This window comes from Chiloscyllium punctatum, chromosome 12 (genome assembly GCF_047496795.1).
Source record: "Chiloscyllium punctatum isolate Juve2018m chromosome 12, sChiPun1.3, whole genome shotgun sequence".
Lineage (NCBI taxonomy): Eukaryota > Metazoa > Chordata > Chondrichthyes > Orectolobiformes > Hemiscylliidae > Chiloscyllium > Chiloscyllium punctatum.
This window is the reverse complement of record NC_092750.1, coordinates 28,155,218-28,170,205: the sequence shown is the minus strand read 5'-3', so window position 1 is coordinate 28,170,205 and position 14,988 is coordinate 28,155,218. Positions and strand designations below refer to the sequence as shown.

General features: G+C 41.4%; 1 protein-coding gene across 1 annotated transcript in view; it reads right to left on the bottom strand.

The window, feature by feature from the left end:
• LOC140483732 (haloacid dehalogenase-like hydrolase domain-containing 5) overlaps nucleotides 1–14,988 on the bottom strand; it is a 53,603-nt gene that overhangs the window by 25,653 nt on the left and 12,962 nt on the right. The window contains exons 2-3 of the mRNA XM_072582203.1: nucleotides 6,076–6,273; nucleotides 690–802 (exon numbers count right to left, since the gene is read on the bottom strand). Of these exons, the coding sequence (XP_072438304.1) occupies nucleotides 690–802; nucleotides 6,076–6,273 (311 nt within the window). The remainder of the gene's footprint in view (nucleotides 1–689; nucleotides 803–6,075; nucleotides 6,274–14,988) is intronic.

Sequence of the window (14,988 nt, the reverse complement as noted above, 5' to 3'; positions counted from 1 at the left end):
TGGAGGCAGGGTTATTGAAGATTTTTGAGGTAGGGGTGGATGGACTCATTTATCTGTGAAGAATTTATAGCTATCATAGGAAAGTGGCAATGTGGAATTGAGGATACCATCAGATCAGCTATGATTTTGTTTGCCTACTCCTGTTTTTAATTCATATAAATATATGTAGCTATAAATATTTGCCCATTTTATTGTTGTAGATTTTTCTGGATTTTAATTGAATTGCACATGCCCCTAATTTGCAACAACAAACTTCAACATTACTGCTCTTGTATCCAGGTTAAATTATCGATTAAAAACAAGCACCTTAAAAACCACATTCTCTGAATCCAAACGAACATCTACTTACTGCATTGTCTGTCTATTAATATGACTACATTTAATAAATGCTGCAACATTGGGCAACATCTTTTAAGTGATAGCCGAATTGATGGCATATGTCAGACCCACTGGACGTTTCAATATGAAGTGTCTTTTGTAAGAGAAAAACACAAATTAAATCAGTCCAGTAGAATCTCAGATTACAAATCCAGCTAACCTCTCATGGTTAGCCCATGGCTTTCTAAATGTTCACTAAATTTATGAACTCAAAGTTTGATAAAACATTAAATCTCTAAAAATATAGAGTGCACACAGACATAGATAAATACTTTTTAATAAAATTCCAGTATAAACACCTAAAAGGATACCTTTTAGCAATCTCCATGACTGGGCCTTGCCCAGAGACCAGTACACATTTATCATGGTAACGTTTAAACATTCGCAATGGGCTGTGAGACATCAAAACTTGATCCTGAGAAATCTGTTCAGATATTTTAAAAAGTAGTATATTAGTACAAGTAGTTTATTCATGGCTAACAGTCAAATTTGAAACAAAACATTTATTTTGTAGAAACATTTTATGATGATCTTTCACATGCATGAATGAATTATAAAATTCATTCCTGACTTCAAATATTCATGCAACATCAAGATCCTCTCAGATTTATTCTGAATGATATACAATCATTACCTATTGCTATTGGACTATTTACTTCACTGTTCTAACAATGGATCTTAATCTCAACCTTAGAAAAACACTTTCTATTGTACCAGGGAGATAACTTTCACCCTCAGCATTGAATATCCTTGAGACCTAACCAATTTTAAGGCATTTCACAAGGAATTCTGCTTTGAGCCTGCTATCCAAAGTATTTTCCAAAGGGCATCTCCTTTGCAGCTGGCTAGGGAAATTTCTTTTAGCTTATCAGTTTGGCCTCAAATATAATTCCAAGTTGATCTGTTGATGTTAATTTTGGGTTCCAAATATATGAGAAATGTGACTACTGAACAGTGCACTAAACAGTTAGCACTGTAATTTTCCATAAAGTCAATGTTTAACATACACATGTGCCGTTCACAATTTTTATGCAATCTCTGAACAGTTCTGCTCCAAAAACATTGTACTTAGGACAGGAATACATGATGTCATGCTTAAAAAAAGTTACTCTTTTCAAAGTTTTACTCCATGTACTCAATAATCAGTCGTGCAGTTCTATAGATCAGAAAAAGGCCCTTCAGCCTATCAAGTAGGCACCAATTAAAAGCAAACACTTAATTATTTTAATCCCATTTTCCAGCACTAAGCCCACAGCTTCAAACGTCTTGGCCTTGCAAATAATTCTTAAATATTATGAACATTTCTGCCTCTATCACCCTTGGCAATGAGTTTCACATTCCCACATCCTCTGGGTAATACAAATTCTCAAATGGAACTTACTTAACCCAAATAACAAGATCAAATCATATCTTTCTGACTAAAATCATAATTGGAACAGGAAGAGTGTTTTGCCATCATGTTCACCCCCAATGCCGCCCATTACCGCACTTCATGCTGCTTCCCATTTTACATAAATGCTAATCCTGTTTATAAAGTTCCAGACCCATTACTTCCCCTATTTTTAACATACTAATTCTGATCACAGTATGATGCACTCTCTCAAAAAGAGAAAATTAGTGTTTTTTACTATAAAGAGAGCCACATTACCATCCTGAAGAACTACACTGCAGGAGAGCAACATGCACCTAACGAGCTGCCACTTTTTAAATTGATTCGTGAGATGTGGGTATTGCTGGTAGATCAGCATCTATTGCCCATCCTTAATTACTCAAAGGGCATTAAAAGCTGAAGAACATTGTTGTGGATCTGGAATCACGTATAGGCCAGGCTGGGTAAGGACAGCAGATTTTCTTCCTGAAAGGATACTAATGAACCGGTTGGGTGTATACAATAATTGACGATGGTTACATAGTCACAATGAGGCTATCTTTATTCCAGAATTTTATTTAGTTCAAATTTCATTATTATTTCATGGTGGGATTTGCATGCATATCGCCAGAATAGTAGCCCAATGTTCTGGATTACTTTATATAACAGTGTATCATGTCATTATTCAAGAAACACATACTTTACAAAGAACAAAATTCAAATCAGCTCCATTCCTTACTACTTACTTTTGGTAAGTCTAAATAATACCCTGAAATTGAACTTTAAGTTATTCTTATGCTTTTATTTCCACTGCAGTTCTTCATAGGTTTTACTACTATTTGTCTAATAGGCAGACTCAGTAGAATGTGATGTGCATGATGCTTACACTGAATAGATAATTATTGTATGCTCTAAATACAACATAAATGTAAACATAAACTTCCAAATAGATGGTCATCTTCCCTCTGCTCTGAAAAATGTTAACTTGTTAATTACTGAAATCCACAATCTTGTTTTTGTAGTCCCTTTCAACCTCTAGAATACCTGCACATTTAGAAATATCAGAAGAAATGCAGAAGGATCAAAAATACATGAAAGAGGGAGAAACAAAAATGAGAGTGTGAGTGGACAGAAGAGTAATAAAAGCAAAACAAAAAGCTACTCAGTTGGACAACAGAAGCAGGAGCATCATTCTAATGAGACATGAAGGAAACTAATTTAATCTATGAATCTATTTAATCTAATCTAATTTAATCCATGGAAATGGTGGGAGATATTCCTGTGGAGAAAGTGAGGACTGCAGATGCTGGAGATCAGAGCTGAAAATGTGTTGCTGGAAAAACGCAGCAGGTCAGGCAGCATCCAAGGAGCAGGAGAATCGATGTTTCGGGCATAAGCCCTTCTTCAGGATTATGCTCAAAACTGAGATATTCCTGTGCAAAGTTTATAAAGTATTGAAGAAACTTTAGCCACTAGCTAAATAAAAACGTTTATCCAGTTCATACACAGTAGCCAGCACTAGAAACTGAATCAAATTGGAAGACTATCCTCAGGACCAGGTTTAATGTTCTATCAAGTTACTTTTCTAATGACTTACATGCTATGAAATTCACCTTCTCCTCACTTAAGTCTCCATCCTACCAGCTGTCACAACCAACTAGGAAATAGCTCTGACTGTGAAAATCAAAAACATTATCAATATTGCCTTTTCAAATCAAAACTCAATTCTTCAATCTGCCTTTATAATTTATTTGTCACAAATATCTTGCCAGACTATTGTCCAAATGTTGTGCTCTCATTTTTACAATTTCTATTTGGAAGGAAGTCCCTGTACTTCTGTACTGTACTGCACACTGCTGTATTGAACACTGCTGTTAAAGTGAGGAACAAAGTTAAATAAATAATCAACTTCCCTAAACCATCTCAAATGAAACTAGCAGGTAGAACTGAATAGCAGCTGCAAATGTTATTACACTGTTGCTTTGTGAAATACAGTCAATGGGCATTACCCTTAATCACACGTTAACTTTAAATCTGCTGAGAACATCAAATTGTAAATATCATTCTCTAGTCTCAGCTTACTCACTGGAAACTAGCTTCTGATATTCAACTACATGCTCTATGACATTATATCACATATCCTACACCCATTCTTATATTCATTGATTCACATGGCACAAAGTCCCTTTGGCCCATCGAGTCTGTGCTAACATAATTATCATTAAAAGTGCGCTAATCCCACATTCATGCATTTGTCCAATATCCTTAAACATTGTATTATCTGAAGTACTCATTCAAATATTGTTTGTTTAAAGGTTGTAAGGTTTCCGGCCTCCGCTACCTTCCCAGGTAGTGCATTCCAGATTCCCATCATCCGCTAAGTTAAAAAGACATTTTCTCTCAAAATCCCTCTGAATCTCCTGCCCCTTACCCTAAAACTATGCGCTCTAGTGATTGACCCTTCAACCATGGGGAGCAGCTGCTCTCTATCCATCCTCACAATCTTATACACCTCAATCATATTCTCCTTCAGTTTTCTATGTTCTAGAGAAAACAATCCAAGCCTACCTAGTCTATCCTTAGAGCTCAATTTCTCCATCCCAGGCAACATCCTGGTGAACCTCCTCTGTAATCCCTCTAGTGCTATCCCATCCTTCCTGCAGTTAGGAGACCACAACTGCACTCAGTACTCCAGCTGTGGCCTGATCAACGCTCTGTACAACTCCAGCATTACTTCCTTGCTGTTATGCTCTGCCATGACTGATGAAGGCAAGTGTCTCATTTGCCTCCTTAACTATCTTGTTCACATGCTTTGCTGACTTCAGGGATCTGTCAATAATTACCCCAAGATCCTTCTATTTCTCTAAGTTACCTGGTGTCCTGCCATTCATTAAATACTCCCTCATTTTGTTCTTCCAAAATGCACCACCTCGCACTTATCAGAGTTAAATTCCATCTGCTACTGATTTGACCATATGACCAACTCATCTGCGTCATCCCGTGACCTATAACCACCTTCATTATTAATCTCTCTACCAATCTTTATGCCGACAGGAAATTTACTTAACATTCCCCTCATATTTGGGTTCCCAGTTCTGATCCTTGTGGTACACCACTGAACAGTAGCCTCCAGTCAAACAGTTTTCTACCACTACCTTTTGTGCTCTATTACTGAACCAGTTTCTGATCCATCTTGCCAAGTTTCTCTCAATTCCATGTGCTTTAACCTTCTCGATCAATCAGCCTCTCTTGTGGTACCTTGTCAAAAGCTTTGCTGAAATCTATATAAACTATATCAACTGAGCTTCCCTCAACATCACACTTGATCATATTTTCAAAAAATTCTAACAAATTTGTTTGACATGACAGCCTTCTGACAAAGCCATACTAACTATCCCTAATTAACCCATACCTTTCCAAGTTGAATTTAATTCGCTCCTTCAGAATTTTCTCCAATAATTTCCCAATCACTGACAATGAGTCTCACTGGCCTATAATTTCCTGGTTCATCTCTATTACCCTTCTTAAAAAGTGGAACTACATTAGCCATCCTCCAGTCCTCTGACACTTTCCCTGTGGCCAGAGAAGAATTAAAAATTTGTGTTAGAGCCCCTGCAATTTCCTGTCTCGCCTCCCACTGTAGCCTGTGATGTAACTAATCCAGGCCAGGGAATTTGTCTGTAAGCCTGACGGAGCCTCCAGTGCCTCCCCATTTCTTATGTCAAACTGTGCAAGTTCCTCATAGCCCCTTTTCCTGAATTCCATACCTATATTCTCCTTTTCCGGAGTAAAGACTGAACAGAACTATCCATTTAACACTCTTCCAATATTCTTCAGCTTCATACACAGGTTGCCTCCTTGATCCTATATGGACCCTGGTCAACTTCTTCCCTTTAATGTGTTTATAAAGTATCTCCATAATCCTGATCACAAGTCATTTCTCATGCCCCGTTTTTTCTCTTCTAATTGCTTTCTTAAGTTCCCTCCTGCACTTCCTGATTCCCTCTAGGGTTGCAGCTGCTTGGCTGTATTTCCCCAGTAACTCTGGTTGTTAACTCGTATCTGGTCCTATAACTTCTCGATATTACAGATAGAAGTGGAACAACCTTAGCATTATGGGACCAGATACAAGTTAACAACTAGAGTTACTGGGGCAATACAGCCAAGCAGCAAACATTGAGTGTGGAAAATAAGGCTACTTGCATTAGTGCACTGCAACCTTTATGTTTATATGCAACTTGGTCACTAATGGTGCTGCAAGTTCTAACTTAAATGGTTAATTCCACCAAATAAAACACTGTTATAAATACACTGATGTAGACACTCACAGGCACTCCCAGTACACGAGTTAATTGGTCGGCTTTTACTTGTCGAACACAGTTTCCTGAATTTGTGACAAACACCACAGGCATTAAAAATTCTCCTTTAACATTCACCAGCTTCTTGAAAGCTTTCCTGGCAGCTGGTATGGGGGTTTTTCCTCGCACCAACACTCCATCAATGTCAACAAGGAGGCCAAAGTAAGGCTGAAAATTCAACAGAAAGAAGAGTTACTTAGTTTCTAGATGTGTTTGGCAACACAATAGAACCAAATGCTCAAGTGAAAAAACTAATTACTATTCAGAATTGATACCATTCTCCACATCAGATTTTACAACAATTCACTCACATTAGTCACTGCAAGTCGATGCCTTCAATTTTTGATCCTAGCAAAAAAACTGTCTATATAAACGCTTAAAACTTACAAGTCCTTATACAGAGCCTTGGGAGATGCTATTTTATTACATTAATAAAATATTACAAGCATAATGCATTTACCAGAAACCATATTTCCATTGTTGCACCTCAGTATATTATCAGCTTTCAAATAATACTTTAAAATTTTTAACTTAAACAACCTATTAGACAAGGGCACTACAAATCACATAACCTTTAGCTTCTGAGTTCACAGCAGTCACAACTCTCAAACAAGTACGCAATTATATATGGACACTCACAGCATGCTCAAAATTCATACATTCTTTGTTTAAAGATGAATTGTCAATGAACAACTAAAGCGTATCAGCTGACTCATCATTCAGTTTCACCACAGACAAAAAGGTACATCAAAACTCAATGCACGTTGATGAATGTGAAATAGATATAACTGATCTTTCATTGTATTATGATGGTCCCTTGTCTAAAACAAAGGACTCAAAGCCTCAAACAAAAGCAAGATGTGTAATCAGCACACCGACTTCCTTTGCAAAAGGGTCTTTGAATTTGCACAAATACGTGGTGAAGAAACTATTTTCTTGTCTACTTTAAAAATAACAAAGCTGCTTGCAGAATTCCATCAAAAAACCCAATGAACCGGCTGCCAAGGTAATAAACAGGAATAAATGGCTTAATAGTAGAAGAAGATGATGACCAGCCTTCTGCAAGACAGGTCACAGCTTACTGAAAAACATCTGCTTACAAGACCTTTATTTCAACTGTCAGCATCATCTAAGAAACTACAGGCCTACTGAGAGAGATCCAAACACTGATGCATTGTATTTTTAGTCGCGTTTCTGATTACTGTCAGAACAGATTCAATAACAATAATCCTCTTTAAGATTACCCATTTATCTGCTGGTGATTTTTATTTCTGCCAGAATTCAGATTCTGACCTGAATCAAATGAGGTGATTAGAAGAAACTGGGGAGAAATCCATTCATTGCAGAAGCAGTGTTACAGGCGAAGACATGTTCTTTTTACAGCACTTGCTGCTGTACATCAGCAGTTAAATTGTGTAAAGCTCCCAAAGCCACTTTAACAGTGGCTGAGATAAGGTATGTTTGTTAGATTAGTGAAATCGTAGGTGAGTATATTAGGACCTAGTGTGGCAGGTAGCTGCAGGGCAGGTGTGTTGGAGTAGGCTGCCAGGTGAGTCAGGTGGTTATGCAGGTTTAGTGCCAGCCACATGGAGGAATGCTTAGGGAAGGAAGTGTTAGGGTCCAGTAGATAGATGGAGGGAGGGATGGTGAGAGTTAGAGTCAAGTCAGGATAAGTGTTGGAACTGGAAGGAATTGGTGATCTTGGGACCAACAGCATTGGGAAGGGAAGGAGGTTTTGAAGGGGTTGTGGGGTGTGTGGCGATAGTTAACAGGATTATTGGAGAATCAGATGTTCAGTTTAATAATTACCCAGCAGTGGGGGGATCTAAGATGGCGGCGATCTGAGAAGATCACACTGCAGAACTTCTCATCGCAGCAGGAGCAGGACGGTCCTTTAACCTGCCCAACCCAGGTCATCAGAGTTTCTTGGGGCATTGGAAAGATTGTAGAGCCCCAAGATACATTTAAAAATTGACTTGCCTGTATTTTCAGCTGTTCAGAAATGCCTAAAAAGGGAGGAGGAGCATCCGAGGCCAGGTCTGCAGCTCAGCCTGCAGCAGCCTCAGAGAAGATTCCTCTCCAGGACCTGGTGAACCAGCTCTCGAAATCTCGCGAGATGTTGGGGAAACAGATTGAAGAGAAGCTGGCTCCAGTCTCTCTCATGCTGCAGAGGCATGAGCAGCAGCTGGGAGACCTGGAGAAGAGGATGGATGAGGTGGAGCACAGTGTCACAGTGGTGGAAGCTGATGCCAGTTCATTCAAGGATGAGATCCAAGCCCTGAAGACGCAGGTTTGTAATTTGTGTGACCAAGTGGATGATCTTGAAAACCGGGGCAGGAAAAAAAAACATTCAGTTCATCGGTCTGCCTGAGGATGAGGAAGGTGAGCGGCCTGCGGAATTTGTTGAAGATTGGCTTCTGAAATTCCTTGACTTGGAGGCTGGCATGAAAGGATTGAAGGTAGAGAGGGCTCACCGGGTTGCAGCGCGGAGGTCGGGTCTGGGTCAAGGCCCTCGTCCTTTCCTGGTGCAGTTCCATCATTACCGGGATAAGGAGAGAGTCATGGAGGCTTCCAGATTCCAGGGGAAGGATCCAAAGGCCTTAATGTACGAGGGGTCTAAGATCATGATTTTTCAGGACTTTTCAGCTGCGGTGATCCAGAACAGAAAATCGTATGATGGTGTTAAGAGAAGACTGAAGGAGCTTGGGATTCAGTACTCCCTGAGATATCCGGCAGTGCTTCGGATCACCCTAGATGGATCCATGCATCTTTTTGACACATCGGAGAAGGCAAGAGACTTTGTGGACATACTAACTGAATTTAAACAATTGTATTATGTATAAATATTGTTGCTTGGGTATATATTTATCATTCTGTGAAAGAAATGGAGGAAATAACGGTTGGAACTTTGTTTTTCCCCCTTTTTTTACCTCTATTGATAATAATTTGGTTCAAACTATGTCTGGCGGTGGTTAAGATGTACATTTTAAATTTCTAAGTTAGGACATACCAAAGGATGGATGGTGTATTTATTCCCCCTTTTTTTAAATAAAAGAATTTTTAAATTCATATTGATATTCTATGGGGTGTTTATTCTTTTTAGCTTGTGCTTGCGATGCGGCTCTAGCTGGGAGAAGTGAAGGTGGTTGAAATGGTTAGATGCCTATTTATGGGCAGTTCAGGACAGGTAGTTGCCCCCTCCGGGCAGGGGTGAGTTCCCCTACTCAGCGCTATTGGCGCTTTATATGTTGGTTTGTTTTCTGGTTTTTGTTGTTTTTTATTTTTAATAATTTTGTATGTTTGTTAAGTGTAGTGGTTTTAGTTTATGTAGTTTTTATATTTGGTGGACCATGTGACACGAAGGCTCAGCCATTTGAGGTTCAGGTTCCTCCTCTCTGGAATCTAAATGTAATTGCAGAAGATTATGGCTAATGATTTGATTAAATGGTGTACCTGGAATATCAAGGGAAGTCACTCACCAATTAAGAGGAAGAAGGTATTCTTGAGTCTTAGAAAGGAGAAGGTGGATATTGCTGTGTACAGGAGACACATTTGGATGACAAGGAGCATCTGAAATTACAGCAGAATGGCTTTGACCGAGTTTATTTTTCATCATTTAATACCAAAAGTAGCTATATTGGTTAGGAAAAATCTCTCATTTAAATTGTTGGAATGTGTTAAAGACACATACAGGAGGTTTGTAATTCTTAAAGCCTTGATAAATGGGGAAGAATATGGTATTTTAAATGTTTATTGTCCCCCAGCTCATCCTCTTAAATTCTTGGTAGATGCTTTTTCTAAACTGATAAGTCTCAAGACTTGGCACATCATTATAGGGGGAGATTTTAACTGCCTCATGGACCCCACAGTAGTCAGGTCGCCTAAAGGTCCCTCGATACTCTCTGCACAAACTAAACAGTTATTGGATTTGTGTGGGGAATTAGGGTTGGTGGACATCTGGAGGTGTCTCCACCCTATAGGTAGGGATTTCACATTTTTTCCCCAATCCACATAGATATCACACGAGGATTGATTTTTTTTCTGACCCCTACAGTAACCCTGGATCTGGTGGCATCCTGTGCGATTGGTAATATTGCCATCTCTGATCATGCTCCAGTGTACCTCATGGTTAAGATTAAGGATGGTACAGTGGATTCAAAGTACTGGCAAATGGACCCCTTTATTCTCATGGACAGTAAGTTTGTGCAGTATTTCTCTAGGGAATTTCGGGCATTCCTAGACATCAACATAGGCTCGAGGTAACGTTCCCTCCGTGACTACCTGGTCAGGTCCACACCGCCTTACAACCAACCCTCCATCCTGGCACTTACTCCTGCCACCGCAGGAACTGCAAAACCTGCGTCCACACCTCCTCCCTCACCTACATTCAAGGCCCTAAAGGAGCCTTCCACATCCATCAAAGTCTTACCTGCACGTCCACTAATATCATTTATTGTATCTGTTGCTCCCGATGCGGTCTCCTCTACATTGGGGAGACTGGACGCCTTCTAGCAGAGCGCTTTAGGGAACATCTCTGGGACACCCGCACCAATCAACCACACCGCCCCGTGGCCCAACATTTCAACTCCCCCTCCCACTCTGCCAAGGACATGGAGGTCCTGGACCTCCTTCACCGCTGTTCCCTCACCACCAGACGCCTGGAGGAAGAACGTCTCATCTTCCGCCTCGGAACACTTCAATGCCAGGGCATCAATGTGGACTTCAACAGTTTCCTCATTTCCCCTTCCCCACCTCACCCTAGTTCCAAACTTGCAGCTCAGCACTGTCTCCATGACATGTCTGGACTTGTCTTACCTGCCTATCTCCTTTTCCACCTATCCATTCCACCTTCTCCTCCCTGATCTATCACCTTCATCCCCTCCCCCACTCTGCAAATGTGCACAGAAATGAAAAATGGTTGCCACAACACCCTCAGTGGGTGGAGTGTGTTTTTCTGTCTGAAGGAGCAGATTCTACGTGAGTGATGTGAGGTTTTTCAGGATGCAATTGTATTAATCATGCAGCAGTACCAGGTTAAAGACATCCCATACAGTACAGAATGTACTTCCATGTTCTTACATGATGTGCTCTGCATAACTGGAGCAAAGAACAAGAAACAAAGAAAATTTACAGGACAGTAACGGGCCCTTCGACCCTCCAAACCTAGCTGATCCAAATCCACTGTATAAACCTATCGTCCACTTCCTAAGCATCTGTATCCCTCTGCTCCCCACCTACTCATGCATCTGTCCAGATGCACCTTAAATGAATCTACCGTGCCCGCCTCTATTACCTTTGCTGGCAACACATTCCAGGCACCTACCACCCTCTGTGAAAAGTACTTTCCGCGTGTATCCACTTTAAACTTTCACCTCTCACCTTAACAAGAGGTCACACATTCATTCAATCCCTCGCCCTAGGAAAAAGCTTATCTCTATCCACCCTGTCTATACCCTTCATGATTTTGTAGACCTTAATCAGGTCCACCCTCAATCTCCCTTTTTCTAATGAAAACAATCCTAACCTAGTCCATCTCTCTTCATACCAGGCAACATCCTCGCAAACCTTCTCCGCACCCTCTCCAAAGCGTCTACATCCTTTAGGTAATGTGGTGACCAGAACTTTACACAGTTATTCTAAAAGCTGGCAATGGAGGGGATGTGGTGGTCATTGAACTGCTGGGAGAGCAGCAACAGCCTTCTGAAAAGAAGGATAAGGACATTGTGCAGTAGGAACATCATCTTCTCCATGATGGAAAAACACAGCATTAGGCACAAAAAGCCAAACAGGACTTAGTTGACACCCAGATCCAATAGTTGTGAGTTGGGTACAGTCATCATTCATTGACTGTACATTTGTTTATTGCTTAAACTGTCAGCTATCCCTGTCTGTTCTCAAGAGACATTTACAGTTTTTCCTACTTGTGCTTTCTTTTGACTTTGATTAAACAACAGGAAAACTAATGTCAACAACTACTGAAAGGTTGACAATGTGTGAAGCTAAAGATCAAGGAAAGTAATCCTCAACAAAACTCCCCAAAAATTACAATTAGTCAAATTTTAGGTAAACTCAGCCCTTAAATTCTGTCTGTGACACTATAAAATTAAAACTAGTATGCCCAATATGTCTTTTGAAGACACATGTTCATAATTCAACAACTTGTATGTAATATGTGAAGCTCATATTTAATATAGGAAGGGAAAAGGTTGAGATACTGAAGGGAGATTACGAGAGTTAGGCAGAAATTTAAAAAGGAGGTCCTCAAGGGTAGTAATATCTGGATTACTCCCAGTGCTACGAGCTAGTGAGGGCAGGAATAGGAGGATAGAGCAGATGAATGCATGGCTGAGGAGCTGGTGTATGGGAGAAGGATTCACATTTTTGGATCATTAGAATCTCTTTTGGGGTAGAAGTGACCTGTACAAGAAGGATGGATTGCACTAAATTGGAAGGGGACTAATATACTGGCAGGGAAATTTGCTAGAACTGCTTGGGAGGATTTAAACAAGTACGGTGGGGGGGTGGGACCCAGGGAGATAGTGAGGAAAGAGATCAATTTGAGACTGATACAGTTGAGAACCAGAAGTGAGTCAAACAGTCAAGGCAGAAAAATGTGTTGCTGGAAAAGCGCAGCAGGTCAGGCAGCATCCAAGGAGCAGGAGAATCGACATTTCGGGCATAAGCCCTTCATCAGGAATGGCTGAGACAATGGGTCGGCCGGGGCAGTCAGGTTTGTGGATTTTGGGCAGGAGGTAGAAACGGGCGGTGCGGGGTTGTGGGATTATGAGGTTGGAGGCAGTGGATGGGGGAATCCCCTGAGGTGATGAGGTTATGGATGGTCTGGAAGATGATGGTTTGGTGAAGGGAGGTGGAGTCATGGTCAAGGGGGCATGTGTCCGCGAGCTGGCATTTAGCCTCAGCAATGTAAAGATCGGTGCGCCAAACTACCACCGCACCTCCCTTGTCTGCCAGTTTGATAGTGAGTTGGGGTTAGAGCGGAGGGAGTGGAGGGCTGCATGTTGCGAGGGTGAGAGGTTGGAGTGGGTAAGAGGGGTGGACAGGTTGAGGTGGTTAATGTCGCGGCAGCAGTTGGCTATGAAGAGATCGAGGGTGGTAAGAGGCCAGCACGGGTGTCCAGGTGGATGGAGTGTGTTGGAGGCGGGAGAAGGGGTTGTCAGAGAGTGGGAGAGAATCCTGGTTGAAGAAGTAGGCACGGAGGCGAAGGCAGCGGAAGAATTGTTCGATGTCTCGCCGCGTGTTGAACTCGTTAATCCGGGAGCGTAGGGGGATGAAGGTGAGGCTTCTGCTGAGGACTGATCTTTCATCCTCAGAGAGGGGGAGGTCTGGAGGGAAGGTGAAAATACAACAGGGCTGGGAGCTAGGACCTAGGACCTGGTGTGGGGCTGGAGCTGGGAGTGGGGGTGGGGTTAGGTATGGGGGGCGGAGTCAGGTGTGTGGGTGGAGTTAGGTGTGGGGGCGGAGTTGGATGCGGGGGCAGAGTTGGGCGTGGGGGTTGAGGCAGGCAGGCAGGCAGGGACTAATAAATTAAACTGCATTTATTTCAATGCAAGGGGCCTAACAGGAAAGGCAGATGAACTCAGGGCATGGTTAGGAACATGGGACTAGGATATCATAGCAATTACAGAAACATGGCTCAGGGATGGACAGGACTGGCAGCATAATGTTCCAGGATACAAATGCCACAGGAAGGATAGAAAGGGAGGCAAGAGAGGAGGGGGAGTGGCATTTTTGATAAGTGGCATTACAGCTGTGCTGAGGGAGGATATTCCCAGAAATACGTCCAGGGAAGTTATTTGGGTGGAACTGAGAAATAAGAAAGGGATGATCACCTTATTGGGATTGTATTATAGACCCTCTAATAGTCAGAGGGAAATTGAGAAACAAACTTGTAAGGAGGTCTCAGCTATCTGTATGAATAATAGGGTAGTTATGGTAGGGGATTTTAACTTTCCAAACATCAACTGGGACTGCCATAGTGTTAAAGGTTTAGAAGGAGAGAAATTTCTTAAGTGCATACAAGACAATTTTCTGAGTCAGTATGTGGATGTACCTACTAGAGAAGGTGCAAAACTTGACCTACTCTTGGGAAATAAGGCAGGGCAGGTGATTGAGGTGTCAGTAGGGGAGCACTTTGGGGCCAGCGTCCATAATTCTATTCATTTTAAAATAGTGATGGAAAAGGATAGACCAGATCTAAAAGTTGAAGTTCTAAATTGCAGAAAGGCCAATTTTGATGGTATGAGGCAAGAACTTTCGAAAGCTGATTGGAGGCAGATGTTCGCAGGTAAAGGGACGGCTGGAAAATGGGAAGCCTTCAGAAATGAGATAACAAGAATCCAGAGAAAGTATATTCCTGTCAGGGTGAAAGGGAAGGCTGGTAGGTAGAGGGAATGCTGGATGACTAAAGAAATTGAGGGTTTGGTTAAGAAAAAGAAGGAAGCTTATATCAGGTATAGACAGGATAGATTGAGTGAATCCTTAGAAGAGTATAAAGAAAGTAGGAGTATACTTAAGAGGGAAATCAGGAGGGCAAAACGGGGACATGAGATAGCTTTGGCAAATAGAATTAAGGGGAATCCAAAGGGTTTTTACAAATATATTAAGGACAAAAGGGTAACTAGGGAGAGAATAGGGCCCCTCAAAGATCAGCAGGGCGGCCTATGTGTGGAGCCACAGAAAATGGGGGAGATACTAAATGAATATTTTGCATCAGTATTTACTGTGGAAAAGGATATGGAAGATATAGACTGTAAGGAAATAGATGGTGACATCTTGCAAAATGTCTAGATTACAGAGGAGGAAGTGCTGGATGTCTTGAAACCCCAGGACCTGATCAGGTGTACCCTAGAACTCTGCGAGCTA